The 20722-nt window shown below is 51.3% G+C and overlaps 2 protein-coding genes across 11 annotated transcripts in view; one reads left to right on the top strand and one right to left on the bottom strand.

Moving 5' to 3' along the window:
- tdrd1 (tudor domain containing 1) overlaps positions 1-5390 on the bottom strand; it is a 13737-nt gene extending 8347 nt beyond the window's left edge. For 4 of the 8 annotated variants that reach the window (XM_023796969.2, XM_023796976.2, XM_023796974.2 and 1 more), the window contains exons 1-11: positions 4846-4949; positions 3032-3223; positions 2862-2917; positions 2676-2751; positions 1968-2085; positions 1460-1523; positions 1294-1380; positions 1000-1179; positions 632-775; positions 289-454; positions 130-198 (exon numbers count right to left, since the gene is read on the bottom strand). In XM_023796969.2, coding sequence (XP_023652737.2) covers positions 130-198; positions 289-454; positions 632-775; positions 1000-1179; positions 1294-1380; positions 1460-1523; positions 1968-2085; positions 2676-2751; positions 2862-2917; positions 3032-3200 — 1129 coding nt within the window. In that variant the 5' untranslated portion in view covers positions 3201-3223; positions 4846-4949. Of the gene's footprint in view, positions 1-129; positions 199-288; positions 455-631; positions 776-999; positions 1180-1293; positions 1381-1459; positions 1524-1967; positions 2086-2675; positions 2752-2861; positions 2918-3031; positions 3224-3533; positions 3555-4845; positions 5008-5210 lie in introns of those variants that run through there. The other 4 variants (XM_023796970.2, XM_023796972.2, XM_023796971.2 and 1 more) reach the window with 4 other exon arrangements.
- On the top strand, positions 5200-20536 carry vwa2 (von Willebrand factor A domain containing 2). Of its 3 annotated transcripts, none has more exons than XM_072703927.1 (14): positions 5200-5241; positions 9883-9944; positions 11147-11221; positions 11972-12105; positions 12179-12288; positions 12725-12919; positions 14508-14641; positions 14783-14912; positions 15270-15325; positions 15404-15511; positions 15881-16456; positions 16866-17414; positions 18913-19035; positions 20163-20536. In XM_072703927.1, exons 2-14 carry the CDS (start codon positions 9893-9895, stop codon positions 20276-20278), a joined length of 2358 nt encoding a protein of 785 aa, XP_072560028.1. In that variant the 5' UTR covers positions 5200-5241; positions 9883-9892; the 3' UTR covers positions 20279-20536. The 3 variants fall into 3 exon arrangements, with proteins under 3 accessions (XP_072560028.1, XP_072560026.1, XP_072560027.1); XM_072703925.1 differs by lacking the exon at positions 5200-5241 and adding an exon at positions 6327-6522; XM_072703926.1 differs by lacking the exon at positions 5200-5241 and adding an exon at positions 6328-6677.
- Positions 20537-20722: the final 186 nt, after the last annotated feature.

The raw sequence follows: 20722 nt of genomic DNA, 5'->3' as shown, positions 1-20722 counted from the left end.
AGCAACTTATGTTTGTGTCTTTTACCCTGCTGTACGAAAACGTACCAAACCATGACTTCAAAGCCAAGGTACGTACCGAAATTTTGGGTACCGTCACACCCCTACCCAGAAGACAGGGGGCGCCCTTACCGATGTCCTGGCCTCGCGGCTCCATGGTGGCATAGCCGTTTTCCACCAGAAACATGCTGAGCTTGCTGCCTGTGGGAGCAGAGTTTCAGCCCATGGCCAGCGTCTGCTTTTCAATGCCGTCCATGTCTTTCTCACCCCGAAGGACCTGCCCTGCCTTACCAACAGCGGTCAGCTCCATGTCCACCGCCCAGGGCCCCCCGTCCAGTTTGTCCACCACAGTCACAGCCAGGCTCTTCCCTGCCACCAGCTGCCTGACGGCGACGCTGCACTCCTCCGGCCAGCCGCCCGTCACCACGGTAACACCTGCTACCTGACAATGGACCGCCTGCACACAGCAGCACAGCACTGTGTGTATCACCGCTAGACCCAGCCCCAAAGCAGGTGCTACTCTCCACCAGGAAGACTGCAAGCACTATGGATGTACGGGGGGGGGGGGGCATCACAGGGATTCCCACGGCAGCTTCTTTATGCAGTACAAGTATCTGCGGAGGGCTTTACTCACGCATGGTGGGATGCGATCCACACAGGAGGCCAGCGGTCTGATCCTGTCCAATGGCACAACCTCCTCATTGCCGTAGTCCATGTAGAAAACCATGGCGGTTTTCTGAGAGATGTCCACAGACTGCACCACACCTCTATACCAGTTCTGGGGGGGGGGGGGTCCACATGTCCTCATATACCAGGTACAACAGATTCCGAGACATTCTACAGCTATGATGGTGGTACTATCCCAGCTTAAGGAGAATTCATAAATACATATGCAAAGGCATCTCTAGAGGGCACTCTTACACAAATCCAGAATTGCATTAGGAAAGGACAAGCTACTGAGACAATGAGAAGCAAAGAGAGGCCAGGTAGGTGTGTCCTCACTCGGTCCTGGGAGTACATCACAGCACAGGCCTCTCCGCAGTCTGGCATGTACTCTGTGCCTGTCGAGCCCGCATACATCTTCTGCAACATCACCGTCACGCTCCGCAGGGACTCCATCACAGCCTTCGACTCAACGTGGATGAAAAACTTCCCAGGGTTCCTGAGCTCCACTACAGTGGCCTAAACAACACAAGGCCTGATTAATTGATTACAGAGGCTGACTCAGAACAAGGCTCAAATAACCAGTCAGAGGTAACCCTCATGTGATTTACTCAGGTAAGAAAGCAAATGAACCTGAATCTGTGCTCCTCGTATGAGCTCATTCTTGGGGAAGTCGCGCAGGTAGAGTTTCTGCAGGGGACTGGCCACCCCTACATCACCCTGTGGGAAGCATGCCATACGATGTGGCCCTTACACAGCAAAGCAGCCCCCATCAGGTCACTGTGAAAGAGCCCCTTACCCTGGGAAGCAGGCTCCTGGAACTGGCTGTGCTAGGTGAGGCTAGCAGCTCCTGGGGTTCCTCACTTTCAAAAGAAATTAAACCTGTGTTATCAAGGGCTGTGGCTCAGATGGGTAGAGTTAGTCATCTTCATGTAACCAAGACTTTGGTGATCAGATATCTGGGATCAAAAGAAACTTCCACCATTGCTTCCGATGTACTTTTATAATGTTTCTGCAAGTGTTCCAAACTGCATTTTGCAATGTCTATACTTTGATGTCAAATTACAAACTTCACATAAATCTGACATATTTACAAAGTACACTAAGATTAAGATGAGTTTTATGCCAAAACAAATAAGAAATAATTTGCCATGAATTAAGTTTATGATATTGAATGAAATGTGTGACCATGCCCCAGTCAGTGAAAGTGTCTTCCCTACCCCTAGACTCCAGAGGGTTAAACCTGTGTTATCACAGCCTTAAGCACAGAGGAGTATATGGCTAAATCCGGATGTCTGCCTGGTTACCATGGGGACCGCTCTGGTGTCTCTGGCTTGCACACATGTCGGTGTGCAGCCCAGTCCTTGGCCTGGCATGTCACGGAGCAGTAGCACACCCTCTTACACCGTATGCAGCGGAGGTTCCCTGTAAACAGTAAACTGGTGAAATCAACAATGTGACAAGAACCAATCAGAGGCTCCCTGACAGTCTGCCAAGAACCTCACAGCTTTAAAAGTATCATATGTGCATAGAAAAACAAACCATACAGAATAACTCATATTACCCCCTCCATCACCCCAGGCTCACGTTGTGTGAAGGGTGCAGGGGTACTGATTAGTTATAAACACTGACACAGGCTTTCACAACCCCTGTACGTGAGACATGCCACACTGAAGGCGCTGCTTCACTATGAGCATGAGCTGACCACACTGAAAGCGCTGCTTCACTGTGACCATACTGAATGCGCTGCTTCACTGTGAGCATGAGCTGACCACAGAGTGGGCTGCTTCACTGTGAGCATGAGCTGACCACACTGAATGCGCTGCTTCACTGACCATACTGAATGCGCTGCTTCATTGTGAGCATGAGCTGACCACAGAGTGGGCTGCTTCACTGTGAGCATGAGCTGACCACACTGAATGCGCTGCTTCACTGTGACCATACTGAATGCGCTGCTTCACTGTCAGCATGAACTGACCACACAGAGCACTGCTTCAGTGTGAGAATGAGCTGACCTTGCTGGGCACAAAAATTACACAGCTTCACGAGACTGGCAGCGACGACGGTGGGAGAGACCTCCCTGCGGATATTCTGCGGGAGGAAAGAGTGTTACTGGGGTTGTGACTGGGTCAACAGGCAACACAGATACCTGTAGGGCATTATGAGCCTGCAAAGCGCAGAAAGGTGTCCATACTACTCACAGCACAACCATTTCCTGTGACTGAAGCAACTTTCTTCTCTGCATTTAGCTCCAGTCCTGGAGGATGGGAAAGTTCAGGCGTACAATAACCATACGTGAGGCAGAGTAAGAACAGAATTGACCGGTGTGTGTCTGTTTATGGCCCAGACCACACAGCTGTAAACGCCATACCAGCACTGAGACTACCCCAGGGGACCTTGGGCATGGTGCCGCAGACTGCCTGTAGCTCCAGATTCCCTTGCTCTCGCTGCTGGGCCACAGACACAGGGTTGGTTGTGGGTCTCTTCGGCGCCTTGAGATGCGCCTGAAGAAATGTGTTGTTCATGTTCCCAGCCAGCATCTTGACACGCCTCCTACACTAGTCTAAACAGAGAAGTGGGAATCACTCCTAACTCCTACCAGGCCACTCCCCTTTCACACACCCAAGACCTGCGTATCTATGATGCTGATGTGTTTGCAATCAGAGTCCAGTCACAGGGGTTTTTGAAAGAAATGTGATATGGACACAATATATCTTTCTTCACAGCTTTTTTTTTATACAACAGTTCAACTACCAAATGTATTTAACATAAAATCCCAGCACATAAAACCCAAAACAAAATCATGTATTCCTGCAATAATTAACTAAAAATAGTTCGTTCGACAAAGCAAGAAATAATTATTTGCTGGGTACCCTAATGCTAAAACAAAATAGAAAAATGGCCAGCTCCTCCTTACTGTCCCTCCCAAGGAGGACAAAAAAATGGAACTTTGTGCTTTTTCGGCGGAAAGGGGGAGGCAAAATGGCGGCGTGGTTTCTTGGTCGGCGGCTCGTCCTGGCAAGGGAGGCAGATTTTGGTAGCAAGAAAGTAGTAGTTTAGGCGCCACTAATGTCGGCGAGAACGTTCAGCTTTTCACCCCGCTCCCTCACAGCGAACAGTTCGCCAGTCTCTGCAGAACGTAATGGCGATATTACCAAAATATGCCTCACTCACTTAAAACATACAAGTGCAATTGTCAGGTAAGCTCAAAGAAAAAAATAACTATACAAAAGGCAAAAATTGCTTAAATAAAATAAAAGGACACACATAGGGTTAACAATGAAATAGCAGAATATGTGTATACATATATACAATATATACAATCCCACTGAAGACAGAAACTTCTAGAAAAAAAAATCAATTACCAAATATCATGTAGGTTACACATCAACACGTTCAAAACATTAATATTAAAATAACACAGGTATTGTGGCACCCGGAGTGTCTGTTCGTATCTCGGGATTTAATTTTTATAACGGGCTTGTACGTAATTCCTCGCACGCAGCGGCTAACCGTCTACTTAACTATTCATTGCATCTTATTAGACACTAATTTATTAATCAGAATTTTAACAGCACAGACACCATTTAAGTTACAAGCGGCAATTACAGCGGAAACTTTATTTCTAACCGTATAAAACATGTATAATCCCCACCGGGCCCGCTATCGTCATGCATGTGTAGCGGTCGGCGATTCGACTACAGCGGGCTCGCAGTAGCAGTTGTAAAGGCCGCAGTTTATTTTCAGCGCCAAATTCCAGCGGATTCTCACGGGAATTGTACATCGCGCAATACGGAGGTGTAACAGAAAGAGTATTCAAAATATAATATTCATACAGAATGAAATAAACAAAGTACTTCCCTGTTAACTTATAAGCAAATGAGATGTAATTAGAAATTACATCTAAATGCTGATTAGTCCTGCGTAACTATAATTTACAGCTAAAACACCATGTTAAACAATAATACCTCTCGAACATAATTCATAACCTTCCTAAAATAAATAGAAAAGTCAGCGACATACAGCCTCTCCTCAAATTACACTAATTGCGGAAAGAAGTTTATTACAAATTTTACCAAAGTTCCTTTTCGATGTACTAATAAGTTATAACGTGGGGGGGATATAATCAACACTACTAAAGGAGATTTTATTCCAGTAATTAAAGCAACAGGATTTACAAATTACCAATTCTTTTGGGTTAATGTTGGCGGAGCGCTGAATTGCACGTCTTACCAGCGTCAAATTCAACCGGATTCTGACGGGAATTGGCGGTGAAACTCAAAAAAATGCGTCGCTGATTGCTGCCACACCTACAACACTAAAGTAGGAACCTTTGTGGCGGAACCAAAGAGTACAAACTAGACTAACGAAATACATATGTAAGTATAAACCGTCACAAATAATACACGTGTCATAAATAAGTACATTTAAAATAAAATAAAAAAAACAAAGGAAGTTCATAAAATCAACAACTATACATTAACATGGCTACACATGCAGATAGTCCAACATTCACTGGATGATTAACTTAATAAGGACGGTAACCCGACCTGTATGGGGCCGAAGATGCGCTTCTACTTAGTACGTAAAGTAAGATATTTTGTGAGGTTATATTTAACCGAATATCTATTACCTTCCTGTTCACACCAAACTGCTGGTCTACCACGCGGACAGGTGACACGTGATCCCACAACCCACGTGGGGACTGGGGAGCACGCGCTGCCCCCGCCACTGCTACGTAGGACGGGGAATACCGCTTTCCCACTTCGATCTGATTAGATCCTATGTTGGTGGTGGTGGGCGATGCAGCAATATTTTATTGTAACCGGTTATAGTTGTATCCACCATACACATTTCAGAGGTATAGCAAGAATGGCCATGCAGTACTACATTTACAATATATTTAGCAGAAGCATTTGTCCAAAGCCTCCTCTAAAATGTCACGAAAAATTTTGTCAAAAATGTACTGTTGTCTTTACATTGCTATTCCAAAAAGCATGCTAGAACGTGTTGAACTTCATTGCTATTTCGTTCAGAATTACCAATTATTTCTCGCAGATCGTTTAACGCATTTTTTTTCTCATAAAAACCCACTGAAGCGCAGCTTCACTGGACTTCAGTGGGTGCGTTCGACTTGGGCTTAGGTCTGTCTGCAGCTGACGTGACGTGGAGCGAGATCTGCCGGCGGCTGCAGGGGTGGAGTATAAACTGACTGCAGCCAAGTTGGACAACTTCTACTCCCCATAGTGTGCGAGACCTGACTGTAATGGCAGGACTGCCAGAAGGGTGTAGATAAATCTATACAAATATCACTTGCATGCACTTCTTTTACAATAACCAACTCCTGATCCAAACTGTAAGCAGTGAAAAAATAAACTAATGTGTATAGTGGCCCTGTGTAAAAAGATAGCTGCCGGGAAAAAGATCAAATACATTTATTCCAAGGATTCAAAGTTGTTATTGTCATGTACAGAGTACAATGCAATTCTTACTTGAATGCCTTCTTCACAGATGACGATTAAACAAATAAAGCAGCGCAACACTACAGTAACTAACAATAAATAAACAACTTACTTACTTGTACTATTAGAGCATTTATTTAATTTTTTACACTTTATTTTATCAGATAAATTGCGGTCAGCACTGGAGCAGAGGCCTTATGACGGTGTCTGATCGGAGCCAGATTCTGCTGGGGGGCTGGTTTCTGGTGTAAATAAAGCCGTACTCATAAAGGTTGTGAGCGGAGCAAAGGAGGAGGCTGGACCTGCCCTGGGGCTGCCTTTGAGTGCTCGGCTGCGCAGACGGAGCAGAACGCCTCCTGGAGTTGGTCCGGATGGGGCAACTGCCGGTGCCTCTCGCTCGGTCAGTGTGTCTCTGCGTTTGCTGTGTACCGTGTACGGTGCTCCGTGTAGTGCGCATCGCAGGTACGCGCCGGGGAATCGGACACAAACGAAACTGATCCCCCGAAGACGCCGGGGCGCCTTGAGGGATATGCACGCTTTTGAAATTTGCTCTTTGTAAGTTCTTCTTTTCCTTATTACTTTGCGCCTATGCTTTCTCGGCAAACGTATGAAGCTTTAGACGGGGGCAGTACTGAAGCGTGGGAGCAGATGAATGCAGATACAGCGCCTAAACCGCAGCGTACGCGTCCCGCTAATTCGGGATGAAAATGGGATTTATACCGGAACAGACAGAAATGGAGATATCCTCTTTTTAATTTTTGTCACACATTTTAACGGCGCATTTTCTACTAAACATTTTAACAGATATTAAGAGGTATAAAACTGTTGAAGACTTGCGTCTCTTCGGACCTGAATCTTTATCGGGGTGACAGGGGAAGTTCAAACCGCGCTGGCTACTTGCACCGGTGTCTCCGCACTCTGTCACAGGTGTGCCCGGTGTGGGACGGTGATGACACGCTGCGGCTTGTCTGCGGATCTTCTCTGGGCTGTGGTTTCGCAGCCTCCACAGGACCTACAACCCCGGCGTACAGGCGCCCATTAGTTGGGGTAGGGGTCCGGCGCATGGAAACGTCAGTGCGGTGCCTAGAGCCACTTTGCGTCAGACTTGCGTTTTGGAGAACCGGACAGGAGGTTTTTGTTCTGAAACGTGCGGGGGGCTGGAATTATAGCTAACGTCTCCGAGCGATGTGGGGGTCTTTCACCTCCCCTTTATGAAGCGTTGACCCTACGTCCCCCCCGGGGGGCCTTACTGCAGCAGCAGGGTAGGTGGAGGCTGTAGGCAAGCTGATCTAATTGTAGATTAGATATGAAAAGGGCACAGGAACCTGGTGGGGGTGCTGATGGATGTTCAGCCTTTGGAGGAATGAACCCCGGTGTGGAGCAGGTGTAGCCCTAGGGGTGGGGGTTTGCTGCGGGGCTAAGCTTAAGCTAGTGGCCGATTGCTAACTTAAGGTTTGTGTGTAAAAAGTTATATGCTGTGGACTGCTGTGAATAAATATTTCTGTGTTTGTTCTAATTTAGTTTTAAAACTGAAGGAGAGATAGTCAAATGCTTTTTAAAAGCATGTACCCCCATCCCCACCCCTGTGTGTTTGAAGCGGGGGGGTGGGTGGGTTGGGATCAGAGAAACAGGCTGACAGTGGGGGACCCTAATTAATCCCTCATTTTCTGAATGCTTCAATGCTCAAAGTAAGGGGAAGCCAATGCCCCAGAGATGCTAATCAGCAGGTGACTTGTGGGGGAGGGGGGCACTAGGGACAAAGACCCCCCTTTCTGCAGCTATATTTATGAAAGCTGATCGCCTGCCTCTCACTCTTATCTGTGACTTGAACTGACATTGTGGAAATGGAACATGGTCATCTTTCACGAGATTACTGTGAAGCGGGCTCCTCCAGGAATGCTCTGCCTCCATGATGCCCCGCCCCTTTTAAGAACCGCCCCCAAAAGCATAGCCTGATATTTCAGTTACTATATCAGCCTTACTATTAAGTTTATAGTAAGTCAGTTTGGAAACAGAGTGTAAATGTCCTGAAATGCAGGTCGGTTACAGGGTGTAAGTGTGCTGAAACGCAGGTCGGTTACAGGGTGTAAATGTGCTGAAACGCAGGTCGGTTACAGGGTGTAAATGTGCTGAAACGCAGGTCGGTTACAGGGTGTAAATGTGCTGAAACGCAGGTCGGTTACAGGGTGTAAATGTGCTGAAACGCAGGTCGGTTACAGGGTGTAAATGTGCTGAAACGCAGGTCGGTTACAGGGCGTACTGAGCACCGTGATGTGGTGTCTTGCGGCTTCTTTGAGAATCTAGCTCTTTCTCTTCCTGGACTTTGATGTGGTAGCGCTGCAGCCACAGCACCTGACATACTTCCTGAATCGCCTCAGATGTTGATCTGGGGACAATGCTGCCCCCCTCCCCCCAAGAGATGATGGGATTTTACTATTATACTGTCATAGTTCTGTTCCCTCAGACAGCTCAACACCATCCAGGCAGCTAAAATTACTCCAGTATTTTTAAAGCATTTTGTAAAAATGTATAAATACACCGTTATGGATGATATAATATTAATCCAAATCTCAATGAACTGACTGTAGGACTGTTAGAATCTGCACAGCTGAGACATGAAAGCCACGTCCTTCATCCTTCATGCTTTGAAATGCTCCCTTCTGTTTGTTGATATAAAGTCTGCCTCCTGATAAAAGTGCCGCGGGCCCCCGGGATAAGAGCCCCCGGGCTCATGCTCAGCCCTAAAGCTGAGACTCACCCAGATGATTCATCTGCTCCACTGGGCTGCCGACATAATCGGTTTGCTGCTCACCCTGAGATGGTGAGTCCAATCGGCACCTGGGTGACATGCTGACCCTGTGCTAGAGTGACACTGTCCCCCGGGCTGATCGCACAGGAAGTGAGCGATTCTTGTCCCCCCCCCCCCCCGGGCTGGAGTGACACTGTCCCTCGGGCTGATCGCATAGGAAATGATTAATTCCTCGGTGTCACCCCTTGCTGGAGTGACACTGTCCCTCGGGCTGATCGCACAGGAAGTGAGCGATTCCTGTGTCCCCCCCCCCCCCCTGGCTGGAGTGGAGTGACACTGTCCCTCGGGCTGATCGCACAGGAAGTGAGCGATTCCTGTGTCGTCGTCGTCGTCCCCCCCCCGGGCTGGAGTGACACTGTCCCTCGGGCTGATCGCATAGGAAGTGATTAATTCCTCGGTGTCACCCCTTGCTGGAGTGACACTGTCCCTCAGGCTTATCTCCCGATGCCAGAATTTCCTCTGGCCGGAGACCTGCACTCCTTGGATGTTCACCGCCCGAGCCGGTGGTGACAGTGTTGCCAGCATGGTGCTATTTTAATTTCCTGCCTGGTGCTTTGAAGATCTCGGCCCCTGACCCCTGCTCCTGGGGAGTTTATGGCCTTGCAGGCAGGTTTGTGGACCGTATGAGGTGACTGTTAACCCTCGGCTCAGATGCTGGATTTAGCAGACGAGCAGAATAAGACTCTACACTCTACTGGCAGAGGTGGATAGTTCAGGTCCAGAAAGTAAAAATCCAGTCCAAGTTTTGTTTTGACCAACCAGTTGAGTATAGAGAATCACAGTCACAGAGTACTCCACTGGTTAGTTGAAACAAAATCTTGGTTTGGATTTTTACTTTCTAGACCTGAACTGTCCACCTCTATCTATGTGTGCCAGTGTGAAAACATACTGGCCCTGTTGGGGGATGGAGTAGGTTTAGTATTTCAATGGCTTCTCATCTGTTTATCACAGATTTCCCACAATGCATCTGTCCAGCCAGCTCGTCGTCCTCATTACACTGTTGATGATTAAAGGTAAGTCACTTTGGCATACCAAAGACAGATTCTTGTAACACTCTGGACCATTTGGAAATAGAGTTAATTTTACAGCAAATCCCAGCTCTGTAGACCGATCTTGCCCTTATTGACATACTAGAAACAGGGAGAAGTTACCAGAGCTTTCACATTCACTGACCAATCTGATCTATTGGTGGACCAGGCCGCCTGTTTGGACCTCCTGTTCTCAGTGTTGTTTTCTGTGAGGTGCCTCACACGGGAAGGCTTTTGGGCTCTACAGAGGTCTGCAATAGTGGATGTCTATGGATGGGGGGGGTCCATTCAAAGTCATATAAAACGGACGTCAGGAATGACACCAATCACTTTGTTAGGGAACTTTCTCTATAAGTTCCCCCCCACCCACTATGCACACATACCACAGGGCTCCATAAGCCATCCTGAGAAACGCCCCCCTTCAGCCCCGTGGGGGGTTAATCAGCGAGGTCCACACCCGCAGGAGCAGCCCATGCAGCCCTGAAGCCCTTTGGGCACCGGATCTGCAGAGGGTCGTGATTTAAAGTGCCCATTTGTCCGTCCCTGGTGTGTGTCCCCCCCACTGTCTCTCCTGGCTGTTTTAACCCCTCTCTGACTGCCAGTGAGTATTTACACCCCCCATGCATTTCACCAGCTTTTATTGCCCACCCCACTACACTGCCCTGGGCCACCTCCCCCCCACCTGCCAATGGGCGTTTCGGCTGAAATCTGATGTTCGCTGTTTTTCTGAGTAACAGCTGCAGTGAAAATGGCTTTGCTCAGGGGGGCCCTGGACACCCCTCCATACCCCTCAGCCTGTAGCATTGCGTCAGTGTAGGAATGTGAAATATCCCGGCATTTCCAGGATTTATGGAGCTGCCCCTGGGGAGGCTGTTCGCCATAAACCTGGGGATCCCTGGGAGATTTTTAGAGGATGTGATCAGGTGTCAGCTGTAGCAGACAGCTGGAAACCCACAGATGTGCCCCGCCCCCTTTGCTCGTGTTAGACCCTGTCGACGTGCCCCGCCCCCTTTGCTCGTGTTAGACCCTGTCGACGTGCCCCGCCCCCTTTGCTCGTGTTAGACCCTGTCGACGTGCCCCGCCCCCTTTGCTCGTGTTAGACCCTGTCGACGTGCCCCTCCTCCTTTGCTCCATTATTGTCTGCTTAAACGTGATGGATAGAAATGAAGGTGCAGTGTCATTCACAGCGTGGACTGGTCTCTGCGTTCTGGACATGCAGACCAACCAGGAGACCATCATGAAGATCAGCTCGGCCGGAGCGTGTGAGTAGCTGGTGATGGGTTCAGCAGTGAGGGGGATATCTGGGAAGAGCTGCCTGAGAAGGCAGTGTGAATTTTCTCATCAAGTGGGGTGTGATCTGATTGGATGGTACATATCTATGGGGGCAGTGTTTCTGCTCTGATTGAATGGTAATTGTCTGTCTTAGGGGTTGTGTGAAAGTGAGGCCACACTTTATCTTTGTGCAGTCGCTGGAGATGCGTGTTGTAGCCTGGCAGCTATCCGGCTTAGACTCTCGGCCATGCAAGCACTGACATGCCCCCCCTCCCCCCTGTTTTATTGTAGTTCCTCTGGCCGCTGCCGCCTCTTTTCTCCAGGCATGTTTGCCCCCAGCGTTTCTCTCTGTGCTGCTAACTGGCCTATGCTTGTGGATCTGACTCCATTTCTGTTTGTCTCTCTGTCTGTCCCTGTCCCCATTCCGTCTCCCTGCCCGTCTCCAACCCTGTTCCTTTCCCATACCTGTCCCCGTCCCCTTCCCTGCCTATATCTCCATCCCTGTCTCTCTCACTGTCCTCATCCCTGTTCCCTTTTCTGTCCCCACCGCCTTCCCATCCCTCTCTCTGTCCCCATCTTTGTCCCTGTCTCCCCTTCTGTCCCCAACTCTCTGTCCCCATCCCTGTCCCTGTCTCCCTCTCTATCCTGTTCCCCGCCTCTATCCCCATTCTTGTTCCCTTCTCTATCCCTGTCCCTGTCCCTGCTCCCTTCCCATCTCTGTCCTTGTCCCATCCTTGCAGTGATGCAGTGCTCCGCAGTGCTGGACATCCTCTTCTTAATGGACGGCTCTCACAGTGTGGGAAAGGGCAGCTTTGAGCGGTCCAAACACTTTGCTCTCACTGCGTGTGCAGGCCTGGACGTGGGCCCAGATAAGGTGAGGCACAGCGTGTGTGTGTGTGTGTGTGTGTGTGTGAGACCCTTGGATGTTAAAGAAGCCCCCTTTGCAGGTGAGAGTGGGGGTTGTGCAGTACAGCTCAGCCCCCCGGCTGGAGGTGTCACTGGACAGCCACCATACCAGGGAGGGCGTGGTCAAGCACCTGAAGAAGATTCCATACAGGTACTACGTGTGTGTCTGTGTGTGTGTCTATATATCTGTATGTGGGTGTGGGTGTGTGTGTGTGTGTGTGTGCGTGCGCACGTCTGTGTGTCTATATATCTGTATGTCTGTGTGGGTGTGTTTATGTGTGTGACAGTATATATGTGGGTCTGTGCATGTGTGTTTCTGTATGTGTGTGTGTGTGTGTGTGTGTGTGCGGCTGCACTCGGTGGCGTGTCGACAGTCCTCATCATACCAAGGGCCCCGCAGCTGTGGGGCTCTTCTGTTTTCCGGACATTCCTGTTCATTACAAACCCAGCGTGAAATCAGTGGTCTAATCCGTGCAAGTGACTCAGGACTTGTGAAGGAGTGATGGTTTAAAGTTAGTGAACCAGGAGAATGTTGGGGGTGGGGGTCACTGAGGGGGCTTTAACCCTAACCCTGTGCCCTCCCCCAGGGGAGGCAGCACCCGGACGGGCCTGGCACTGAAGTACATCCTACGGAAGGGCTTCCCTGGGGGACGCAATGGCACTGCCCCTCGCGTGCTGGTCCTGCTGTCCGACGGCAGGTCCCAGGGTGACCCAGAGACGTCAGCCGCCGAACTGAAGCAGGCTGGAGTCACCATATTCGCTGTGGGGGTGCGCTATCCCAGGTGGGCGTATGTGCATGCATGTGTGTCCCCACTCATACTGTGACACCTAAAGAGCTTCGGTCAGGTGCCTGTCTTCTCATTGGCTGGAGTAGGTGAAACAGAATAGCCAATCAGGTGGAATACTCGAGTGACGACCTTTAGACCTCACCGACCCCTGTCTGCTGGCTTTGGATGGTGCTGGCTGTCATGTGTCTGAATGAAGAGCTTCCTTTGGCTGGCAGTCAGAGCCGCACCACCTTACTGCCCCGCTTCCCCGGGGGCAGCATAAGCATTAGATATGCAGCCTCACTGCTCAGCCACACAGCTTTCACAACTGCTTCTGTGGAGGATGCCTTTGGCCTGGTGGAGCAGCTGAGGACCATGACTCCTCCTTCGGAGACTGGAGTGTTTGGAACGCCTGTCATGTGGAATCGGCCCTCAATGTGTGGAGCTGTAGCGCCCTCTACCTGACACCATCTGAATTTCATTTGAACTTTATTTGAACTTCCTTTGAAATTTTCTGAGGATGAGAACTTGAAAAAATGTAAAAATTTGTTTGCCTGTTGATGTGTTTATGGTGATTCTGGTGTGTCATTCCTTATGGGTCAGTAAGAAGCTACACAGTCAGCATGTCATGTGTGGTGTTAAAGCCGGCCTTTCCCCGTGTGGTGGTGTACTGACGCCCTTTTTCAGGCGGGGTGTTAAAGCCGGCCTTTCCCCGTGTGGTGGTGTACTGACGCCCTTTTCCACGCGGGGTGTTAAAGCCGGCCTTTCCCCGTGTGATGGTGTACTGACGCCCTTTTTCAGGCGGGGTGTTAAAGCCGGCCTTTCCCCGTGTGGTGGTGTACTGACGCCCTTTTTCAGGCGGGGTGTTAAAGCCGGCCTTTCCCCGTGTGGTGGTGTACTGACGCCCTTTTCCACGCGGGGTGTTAAAGCCGGCCTTTCCCCGTGTGATGGTGTACTGACGCCCTTTTCCAGGCAGGGTGTTAAAGCCGGCCTTTCCCCGTGTGGTGGTGTACTGACGCCCTTTTCCACGCAGGGTGTTAAAGCCGGCCTTTCCCTGTGTGATGGTGTACGGATGCCCTTTTCCAGGCGGGGTGTTAAAGCCGGCCTTTCCCCGTGTGATGGTGTACGGATGCCCTTTTCCAGGCGGGGTGTTAAAGCCGGCCTTTCCCCGTGTGATGGTGTACGGATGCCCTTTTCCAGGCGGGGTGTTAAAGCCGGCCTTTCCCCGTGTGATGGTGTACGGATGCCCTTTTCCAGGCGGGGTGTTAAAGCCGGCCTTTCCCCGTGTGATGGTGTACGGATGCCCTTTTCCAGGCGGGGTGTTAATGCCGGCCTTTCCCTGTGTGATGGTGTACTGACGCCCTTTTCCAGGCAGGGTGTTAAAGTCGGCCTTTCCCCGTGTGATGGTGTACGGATGCCCTTTTCCAGGCGGGGTGTTAATGCCGGCCTTTCCCTGTGTGATGGTGTACTGACGCCCTTTTCCAGGCAGGGTGTTAAAGTCGGCCTTTCCCTGTGTGATGGTGTACTGACGCCCTTTTCCAGGCGGGGTGTTAAAGCCGGCCTTTCCCCATGTGATGGTGTTTGAACGCCCTGCTTTCTCCAGATGGGAGGAGCTTGACGCCCTGGCCAGCACGCCCACTGAGCAGCATGTCCTGTTTGCTGAGCATTTCTATGATGGAGTCAATGGCTTCTTCAGCGCTCTGTCTGCTGCCAACATCTGTTCTGCCGTGCCGCCAGGTAAAGGGTCAAAGATCATCGCACCCAAACCACATGGACAGGGGGAAAATTTACATCTATTACACGTTCCACTTGTAACATCTGGTGTCATACGACACTCACAGGAGCACCCAAATTAACCCTTTGCCCTGTGCTTCTCAGGGTGCTTGGTTCAGACCTACCCCTGTGTGCTTAAAACCCTGGACACAGTCAAAGAGCTACAGGGGAGTTTCACATGCTGGAAGGGGTCTAAGGGCTTCGCAGTCTCCACTGCTGTTTGCCCTTACTACAGGTAAGTGTGCACATAGCTTCCTCCCTCATATTTACTACAGGTAAGTGTGCACTTAGCCTCCTCCCTCATATTTACTACAGGTAAGTGCGCACTTAGCCTCCTCCCTCATATTTACTACCAGGAGACTTGTGCATATCTATTGTAACAGGTGTCACCTAGCTAAGTGTTTGCATGATTCACAATAAAAAGTACTGCAGAGGGGCCTGAGTGCATGTAAATGCATGTAGTATGTTAACAGTGATACAGTGACACAGGGAATACAGCCAGTCTGTGTGTCACCATTCCGGGGTGCCGCCAGGTCACTGCAGACCAGCTGGCACCTCTGTGTGCCGCCACTAGCTTGTCTTTCTCTGTCAGGTGGAGCAGAGTTTACAGGAAACGCCAGATGTCTTGCCATAGAGCTGTGTGCCCAGGTCAGCCTCCCACATCTGTGTCTCTGTGTGCTGTATTTGAAGGACTGTGATTAACAAGCCCCCCCTCTCCCCGCCCAGACCCCTGTGACTCCGCCCCCTGCCAGAACGGGGGCACCTGTGTGTCTGAGGGGCCCCAGCAGTACCGCTGTAATTGCCCCCCAGGCTTTGGGGGTGACCCCACTTGTGGTGAGATCTCCTGGGGAGGGTTACTGTCAAACACCCTGTAGCTGAATCTGTCCCCGTGGACTGACTGCATCACCCTATTAAGGATTAAGGTTCCAGGAGGTGTGTGGCTCTGTAGGTTAGGACTGGCTATGATTGGAAGGTTGCTGGTTTGAATCCCATGGCAGTCACAGCAATCATATTAGTGTTGGGTCCTTACCATTGAAAGTGCCCTGCAGATACATGACTGACCATGTACTATGACCCTGGGGATCAGTGTGGCTGCTCTCCTGCATACCCAGAGGCCAAAAGATGGCATTGTAACCTCGTGCTCATATTTCTCCCCCTACCAGCATGTCTAAATGCCTGCCCCCACCTGTCCCCTGCCCCCAGCCCCAAGGTTCGTCCTCGACTGCAACGTGGACCTGCTCTTCCTGGTGGAGAACAGCGCCCCTCTGAGCCTGGAGGGCTTCCTGCGCTTCCAGTCCTTCCTGAAGCGCTTCATCCAGGCTGTGCTGGGGTCCGACTCGCCCGTCAATGTGGGCCTGGCGCAGTACAGCGACCGGGTGATGATGGTGGTGCCAGTGGGGAAGCCCAACATGGGTGAGCTCCTGCGGGCGGTGGAGCGGCTGCAGCCTGGCACCGGTCAGGCCCGCACAGGGGCGGCCCTCCGCCACGCAGCCCAGCACGGCTTCCCCAGCACACCGGTGTTTGCCGACGTGCGTGACGACTTGCCCCGTGTAGTGGTGCTGCTGACCGGCTCCCCGTCCTCTGACCCGGTGGAGGAGCCTGCCCGCTACGTCCGTGACCAAGAGGTCTTCCTCATCACCGTGGGCCCAGACACGCTGAGGGCACAGCTCAACAACATCTCGGCGAACGCCCACCGCGTCATCACCTACAGCTCCCCTGGTGGCCTGGAGGCCAAAGTGCCTGAGTTGCAGGCCAAGATCTGCAGTGTGGACAGCCAAGGTGGGGCATCTCAGGGTCAGGGGTTTGAGTCCTAGGGTTTTATCCGTGAGTTGCTTTATGGTTTACAAAGATCTGTGGTGTTCTTTATGTCAGTGATCCTTCTGCTTATTTTGATCAGGGTAGCGGGGGTGGGGGGGTGTATCGCAGGCAGCACACTTCCACTGTGGGAGGACACTGGACACAGCACTGGAGAACACACAAACCCTACACACAGCGTGGTGGTGGGATTGGAACCCATAACCCGGAGGTGTGAAATCAGAGGGGAATCCAGGCAGCCTTTAGTGACCCTTGAATTATAAGTAAAGCTTGGCTTCAATGAACTAGTTAACCAGTTGTGGTAATCCCAGTGCTCTGTCGCCCACTTCAGGGCTGGTGGGTCCAGGGTTTTAACTCCATGTCTTCTCCCCAGGATGCCCGGAACAGGCCTTGGACCTAATCCTGGTTTTGGATGCTTCTGAGGCTGTGGGCCGAGAGAACTTTGTGCACCTCCAGGAGTTTGTGCGCAGTGTCTCTGTGCAGTTCGATGTGAACCGCGACGTGGTCCAGATCGCGCTGGTGACATTCGGGCGCCGATCGGTCACTGCCTTCCAGCTGGACAGCCACGCATCGGGCTCGGCTGTGCTGCGGGCCGTAGGCAAAGCTGCCTACCAGGGCGGCCCGGCATCCACAGGTAGCGCCCTGCTGCACGTCCGTGCCGAGCTGCTGAGTGTAGCCCGGGGGGCGCGGCCCGGCGTGCCCAAGGCCGTGGTGCTGCTGACGGACGGCGCAGCCGAAGATGCCGGTGTGCCCGCGCAGAAGATCCGCGACGACGGCGTGTCCGTGTTCGTCGTCGGCATCGGGGACATGCAGAGCGACGGTTTACTGCGCATCGCTGCCTCCCAGGATCACGTGATCTCCGTGCCGTTCTACGAAGACCTCAAGTACTACGATGAAGTGTTGGTGCACATGCTGTGTGCAGGTCTGTGTGTGTCTGCGTGTGTCTGCATGTGTGCTCATGTGTGCGCATGTACAGTACTGTGCAAAAGTCTTGCAGCCAAAGAATATTATGTTTTAAGGGATCATTGTACTGGTGTAGAACTATGATGATGACAATATACTCGTATAGTTTTTGACTCGATTACGAGCATGTTGTACATCTCATTGACTTTTTGAACTAATTAAGTTAATTAATTGAGTTGGTGGTGAAATTGAATAAATCCATGGAATGGCTGAGGTGCCCCTGAGGAGAAGTTTGGGAACTGAAGCCGTGTTCATCTAGCCACCCAACAAGATGTCAGTGACTTTTTGGACAACAGAAGAAACTCTTCCTAGTTTGGAATGTTTCTCCTAACTTGCATATGTTCTAATGTTAAATTGTGGTTTTTGTTCTGAGTAAATGTGGACCCAGTTAAACAACTTCAAACATTTGACTGACTTAAACTTTTGCACAGTACTTTAAGTGTACATATGTGTGTATATAGTAGAGTCCAAAAGTCTGAGACCATATCGGAAAACTGTGATTTGTATAAGAACATAAGAACTATACAAACGAGAGGAGGCCATTCGGCCCATCGAGCTCGCTTGGGGAGAACTTAACTAATAGCTCAGAGTTGTTAAAATCTTATCTAGTTCTGATTTAAAGGAACCCAAGGATTCAGCTTGCACTATGTTATCAGGAAGACTATTCCATACTCTGACTACACGCTGTGTAAAGAAGTGCTTCCTTAAATCCAGTTTGAAATGTTCTCCCGCTAATTTCCACCTATGGCCACGAGTTCTTGTATTTGAACTAATGCTGAAGTAACTATTTGGTTGAACAGCATCTAAACCTGTTAGAATCTTATAGACCTGGATCATGTCCCCCCTCAGTCTCCTTTGCTTGAGGCTGAACAGATTTAGCTCAACTAACCTTTCCTCGTATGACATTCCTCTAAGACCAGTAATCATTCTTGTGGCCCTACGCTGCACCTTTTCTAAGGCCGCTATGTCCTTTTTAAGATATGGTGACCAAACCTGCACACAATATTCTAGGTGAGGTCTCACCAAGGAATTGTATAATCTTAGCATTACCTCTCTTGACTTAAACTCCACACACCTGGAGATATACCCCAACATCCTATTGGCCTATTTAATTTAATCTTGGAAATACAGTTCAGTCATAGGCTAACACATACCACCATTTCACAGTGGATCATTGGAGAAACAGGTGAAGACCAAGAAAGTTAAGCATTCAGTAAGGGGTGACCTGGGGGGGGGGGTTTGACTCTGTCAAATACTAAGAAATTCAGTGATTCAACTAATCAAATTGCTCTGCTGATAAATTGTTAATTACAAATTATATTATTATTTATTTAGAAAGGAAGGCAAAGTAGACACATTTTCACTAGTGGTCTCAGACCATTGGACCCCATCGTATATGTGTACATATGTGTACACGTGTATTTGTGCATTACATACATCCCCCCCCCCCCTCCCAGATGCCCGACGGCCTGTGAACCTGTGCAGGCCGAACCCGTGCATGAATGACGGCATCTGCGTCCTCCGCGGGAGCAGCTACCGCTGCGAGTGCCATGGCTGGGAGGGGCTGCACTGCGAGAGCCGTGAGTACCCCCACCCGCCTGTCTGGGGCTGGGAGGGACCGTACTGCGAGAGTCGTGAGTACCCCCACCCGCCTGTCTGGGGCTGGGAGGGGCCGCACTGCGAGAGCCGTGAGTACCCCCACCCGCCTGTCTGGGGCTGGGAGGGGCCGTACTGCGAGAGTCGTGAGTACCCCCACCCGCCTGTCTGGGGCTGGGAGGGGCCGCACTGCGAGAGCCGTGAGTACCCCCACCCGCCTGTCTGGGGCTGGGAGGGGCCGCACTGCGAGAGTCGTGAGTACCCCCACCCGCCTGTCTGGGGCTGGGAGGGGCCGCACTGCGAGAGCCGTGAGTACCCCCACCCGTCTGTCTGGGGCTGAGAGGGGCCGCACTGCGAGAGTCGTGAGTTCCCCCACCCGCCTGTCTGGGGCTTGGGATGAGCCGCACTGCGAGAGTCGTGAGTACCCCCACCCGCCTGTCTGGAGCTGGGAGGGGCCGCACTGCGAGAGTCGTGAGTACCCCCACCCGCCTGTCTGGGGCTGGGAGGGGCCGCACTGCGAGAGTCGTGAGTACCCCCACCCGCCTTTCTGGGGCTTGGGAGGGGCCGCACTGCGAGAGTCGTGAGTACCCCCACCCGCCTGTCTGGAGCTGGGAGGGGCCGTACTGCGAGAGTCGTGAGTACCCCCACCCGCCTTTCTGGGGCTTGGGAGGGGCCGCACTGCGAGAGTCGTGAGTACCCCCACCCGCCTGTCTGGGGCTGGGAGGGGCCGCACTGCGAGAGTCGTGAGTACCCCCACCCGCCTTTCTGGGGCTTGGGAGGGGCCGCACTGCGAGAGTCGTGAGTACCCCCACCCGCCTGTCTGGGGCTGGGAGGGGCCGCACTGCGAGAGTCGTGAGTACCCCCACCCGCCTTTCTGGGGCTTGGGAGGGGCCGTACTGCGAGAGTCGTGAGTACCCCCACCCGCCTGTCTGGGGCTGGGAGGGGCCGCACTGCGAAAGTCATGAGTTACCCCACCCCTGTGACTGGGGACTGCTGAGGTTTAGCGTAACTGTCTTTCAGCATCCATGCTGATGCAGTGCAGGGGGTTTACAGCCAGGTAGCAGTGTTGAGTTATGAGTGTGACCCGAGTGTGTGCCTGTGCCCTCTGCAGGTTCCATGCGGCCCCCGAAACGGGGTGACCTCCCCCGTCCTGCAGGGCTCGGACGATCCCAAAGGAAAAGGCACATCCAACGGCACGCTAGGAGGCGTAGAGCCTCGCAGGACTGAAGGCACCGAGCTGGAAGCACTCGCCATTGCCACGGGGGTCACAGCTCTGTCTTTCCTGGCCATTGGGACAGTTGTGCCCCTCTTCCATCTTCAGCGGCTGCATTTGCCCATTACCTGCCTGCGCTGGGTGCTGATTGGCTGCCTGGGGTCCACCTCCCGCTTCTCACATCGGTGCTGTGTACTCTTACGTATTTATTCTGTGCTTAACCACTGTAGCCTTCCTCTGTATGCACATTAAAGTTCCTTGCTTTCCAGAGATGCGATTGTTTTGGACTCTTGGCTGTTAGCAGGTACTCGTTTACTCATTTACTGCATTTACTCATTTTAGCTCATCGAGTGAAGCATCTGTATAGCAGTGCCTTTATTGCCAGGGAGTGGGACCTACAGACTGCCCCCTGGTGGTGAGCTGTACAACTACAGTCTTCTCCCACTTGAAAGCTGAAT

The sequence above is a fragment of the Paramormyrops kingsleyae genome, chromosome 20 (assembly GCF_048594095.1).
Source record: "Paramormyrops kingsleyae isolate MSU_618 chromosome 20, PKINGS_0.4, whole genome shotgun sequence".
Taxonomy (NCBI): domain Eukaryota; kingdom Metazoa; phylum Chordata; class Actinopteri; order Osteoglossiformes; family Mormyridae; genus Paramormyrops; species Paramormyrops kingsleyae.
This window is presented reverse-complemented; position numbering and strand designations above follow the sequence as displayed.